The sequence below is a fragment of the Vigna radiata genome, unplaced genomic scaffold (genome assembly GCF_000741045.1).
Source record: "Vigna radiata var. radiata cultivar VC1973A unplaced genomic scaffold, Vradiata_ver6 scaffold_83, whole genome shotgun sequence".
NCBI lineage: Eukaryota > Viridiplantae > Streptophyta > Magnoliopsida > Fabales > Fabaceae > Vigna > Vigna radiata.
Window position 1 is genome coordinate 1,367,570 of NW_014543268.1, and position 4,099 is coordinate 1,371,668.

At 29.7% G+C, this 4,099-nt stretch overlaps 1 protein-coding gene across 1 annotated transcript; it reads left to right on the forward strand.

Annotated features, from left to right (window-relative positions):
- The first annotated feature begins 574 nt into the window (after positions 1–574).
- LOC106754131 (probable aldo-keto reductase 1) lies at positions 575–3,115 on the forward strand. The gene is made up of 7 exons (XM_014636107.2): positions 575–687; positions 766–933; positions 1,022–1,225; positions 1,355–1,527; positions 1,698–1,794; positions 2,383–2,539; positions 2,695–3,115. Exons 1-7 carry the CDS (start codon positions 628–630, stop codon positions 2,886–2,888), a joined length of 1,053 nt encoding a protein of 350 aa, XP_014491593.1. The 5' UTR covers positions 575–627; the 3' UTR covers positions 2,889–3,115.
- The last annotated feature ends 984 nt before the right edge of the window (positions 3,116–4,099 follow it).

Genomic DNA, 4,099 nt, shown 5'->3' on the forward strand with positions numbered 1-4,099 from the left:
AAAAAAGTTTAAACCTTTATTTACTTATCAACTGTTAATATATTCGTAAATATCAAATTAAAATTAAAAAAAGCGTAAAGCGGACATATAAAAAAAAATGTTGTCGCGTTGGTGTGGAATTTTGTTTTCTCCGCACCGATGCCTTGGCGAGACAAACATATTTTAAGTGAAAAATATGTTTCGACATACACAATTCTTTTATATTTATTTAATATTTTTAACTTTTATTTGAAAAAATACAAAAAATATCATTTTTATTATTTATCTTTGAATTATATATCAAATATATAAAATAATATATCACCTATTATTATTTCAAAAAAATAATATTTGATATATAAATTTTTTATATTTATTTGATATTATAACTTTTTTTACTTTTTATTTTAAAAAATATATAAAAATTCATTATTTTATAATTATTTTTTCTTATATTATATGTCAAATAAATATAAAAATCACCCTATTATTATTCTCATTATTTCTCTAAAAAATACCTGCCAATAAAAAAACTACAACTTAGAGTAACACCTTCAATAATGGTATTAAAAAAAATCTTCCACCAACAACATATTAACAGTATAAATAGGAGTCTTTGTAATATCAGTAAGAGCTGGGACGAAGAAAATGGCAGAAGAGAAGAGTGTGGAGATTCCTAGAGTCAAACTTGGAACTCAAGGTCTTGAGGTAGTATCTTATAACCCTAATTGTTGAAAAACATGAACGATTTTTTATGATATTGAATCTTCTGTTATCTGTCAAAAGGTATCAAAGTTGGGGTTGGGATGCATGAACATCAGTGGAGGCTATACTGATCCTGTTTCTGATGATGAAGGCATATCTCTTATTAAGTATGCATTCGATCAAGGAATTACTTTCTTTGACACTGCTGATATTTATGGGGCCAACGCTAACGAAGTTTTGATCGGAAAAGTAACCATTTTTTTCTCACCCTTTTTCTTACACTTCAACTAGGTAAGATCACTTTCTGAGTGTTTCATTATTTGATTGTATTGAGCAGGCTTTGAAGCAGTTACCCAGAGAAAAAGTTCAACTGGCGACAAAATTTGGCATAGCAGGAAGGAATTTTCCTAATGTACAAGTCAAAGGTACACCAGAGTACGTGCGATCGGCTTGTGAAGCTAGCTTGAAACGTCTTGACGTTGAGTACATTGATCTCTATTACCAGCACAGAGTCGACCAAACAGTACCTATAGAAGAAACAGTTCAGATTCCTTCTTCTGTTACACCTTTTTTATGTCTTGAAATTTATTATATACTTCGTACTACATGTTCTGTTCTGTCTTGGTCTGATTCATCTCAAAGGAAAAATGTTACATGTTGTCAATTGTAGGTAGGTGAGCTAAAAAAGCTGGTGGAAGAGGGAAAAGTGAGGTACATAGGGTTATCTGAAGCTAGTCCTGATACTATAAGAAGAGCACATGCTGTTCATCCCATCACAGCTTTGCAAATAGAGTGGTCCCTTTGGACTCGTGATATTGAGGAGGAGATAGTTCCTCTCTGTAGGTTAGTTCAACTTCTTCTCCTAGATCGCTGGAATGTGTACATAATTCTCATATCTGTTTCTTAACTAAATTTGTATCCTCTATTTAACTAAGAGTTATTGGAAAAGATGGTAGAAAATTACATTAAAGAAAAGTTGATCTGCTGGTTACATGTTTATGTTCTTGATACAGGGAACTTGGCATTGGAATTGTACCATACAGCCCTCTGGGGCGAGGCTTTTTTGGTGGCAAAGGAGTTCTCGAAAACATGCCTGTAAATAACGTCGTGGTACAATACTTTATCGTATACTTGTGAATTTCTATCGGATATTGGAACTTTAAACATAATTCAATCAGAACATCGACTTCAATTATATTTGTAAGACATGAGACCAAATATTAATAAATAATCTGATAGACGGTGAAGTAAGAGACTCAATAAACATTAAATTTTATTAAGATAGATTTTAATTTATACTTCTGATACCATGTTCTGATACCATGTTGAGAAGTAGACTTTAAATTTAATTCAATCTTACAAAATTGATTTGTAAGGTGAGATTTACCTATCCACTTGTATATTGTGAATTAGCTTTATCTTTAGTTTCCAACAAATATTGTTAAAATTTTTGGATGTGAAAAGTAGCAAATAATAACAATGAATCCTTCAACTTGAACCTATACTAGATTTGTTTTGTAATTGTTATGTATTATTCAAATTGAAAATACTTATGTGAATGAAGAAAAGTGATGATGGAAGGTACCATACATGTTACTTTACCTGATAAAAGCTAGTGAAAAAGTTGGACTGCATAATGAAAAGAAAAAAATGCAGAAGAGATCTGGTTGTCTGATGGCTAGTAATTTCATTTGGCAGACTACATATCATCCTCGCTTCAAATCAGAGAACATGGCAAAAAACAAGTTAATATATGACAGAATAGAAAGCCTTGCTAAGAGACACCACAGCACTCCTCCCCAATTGGCCTTAGCTTGGGTACTCCACCAAGGCAACGATGTTGTTCCTATTCCTGGTGAGTGACAAAATATGTTCACCTTTTCAAAATAGAGGAACTGACGAAACATCTCAAGGATTCAGGATTCTGGTTTTGTTATATTCAATCTGAACAACTTATTATGATAACATATTACTCACCACAAATATACAACTTTGACTTAACTTTTACAGGAACAACTAAGATTAAGAACCTTGATCAGAACATCGGTGCATTATCACTGAAATTGACAGAAAGTGACCTGAGAGAAATTTCCGAGGCTGTTCCCATAGATGATGTAGCAGGGTCTCGATACTTCTTTGAATATGATAAAGATTCTTGGAAATTTGCAGACACACCTCCAATAAATCAGAGCATCTCAACTTAAGGGCATTATAAATCCTTTTCAGTTTGCAGTTCACATAAGATGCAAAAACTAGTAATATAATAAGGTTCAAATGCATTATGCAGATGTAGTATACAAGAGTATGATATGTTGTGAGTTTTTTTTCCAGCAATATGCATAATAATAGCCTAACTCAACTATGGACCCTTTGATGGTTGGGTGATTAAAGGTTTTATTTTGAAGTACTAGCTGATGATGAGAAAACGAAAGTTCTGATTGTTATTATATAGATATAGTTATTTAAATGTGAGGGTTTAACTCATGTTTTAGGGAATTAAATGTGTTAAGATGGTTTCTTATTTGATACCATCAAATTATAATATCATCTTATTTAATATAATCAAATTATATTTTTAACCATGCGTATCTAATAGTTAATTTCAGCTGGAAACTATGTTGGAGTTGAGTTTTATACTGAAATAAAATATTTACATCGTTAATTATTTCTACATTAAAATAAGTAAATAAACTGTTATATTCTTAGTAACCACTGATAAAAATATATGCTAGAAAAAAAAGAGTAAAAGAATGATGAACATAAAGGGTTATATCAGCAGTTTCAAAACATCTGGAATAACTAATTAATTCAGATAACAATATGACCTAAGCCTTCAACATGCTTATGTATTAATTTTGTCAGCTAAGGTACACCAAACTATATTACTGTGATAGTTTAATTTTTAAAATTTTAACTTAATACGTAATTCAGTTTAATTTTGATAAACTAGTTTAACATTTTAATTTAATTCAATTTATATAATAGTTCAGTTAAAATACTTTTTCATCTTTAACTTGAAAAAATTAAATTAAATGCGAATACCCGTAGCAAACATTAGCCTTATATATATATATATATATATATATATATATATATATATATATTTTAATTTTTTCTTAGTTTTCTTTCTCACGTGTGAGTGAGTTACCATGTGGGCACACCTTCAACTACGTATAAAAGAATTATGAAACGAGTTGGAAATCTCGGTCAATTCTAATAGGTTCTCCAACATAAATGAATTTATTATTGTATAGTATTGTTTTTGTATATTAAATATTTTTATTTATTATTTTATTTAATAATTAATTATAAATTTTTTCGTAATATATTTTTTAATTTCTATAGGTTGTAAATCTGCCACTATACAGTACTAACTAGGATTATTATTAACATGGAAATCTATAAAAAAAAAATA

Coding starts and splice junctions, on each gene's coding strand:
- LOC106754131 (XM_014636107.2), top strand. CDS start 628: ATGGCAGAAGAGAAGAGTGTGGAGATTCCTAGAGTCAAACTTGGAACT. Junction 688..765: donor TTGGAACTCAAGGTCTTGAG/GTAGTATCTTAT, acceptor ATCTGTCAAAAG/GTATCAAAGTTGGGGTTGGG. Junction 2,540..2,694: donor CGATGTTGTTCCTATTCCTG/GTGAGTGACAAA, acceptor TAACTTTTACAG/GAACAACTAAGATTAAGAAC.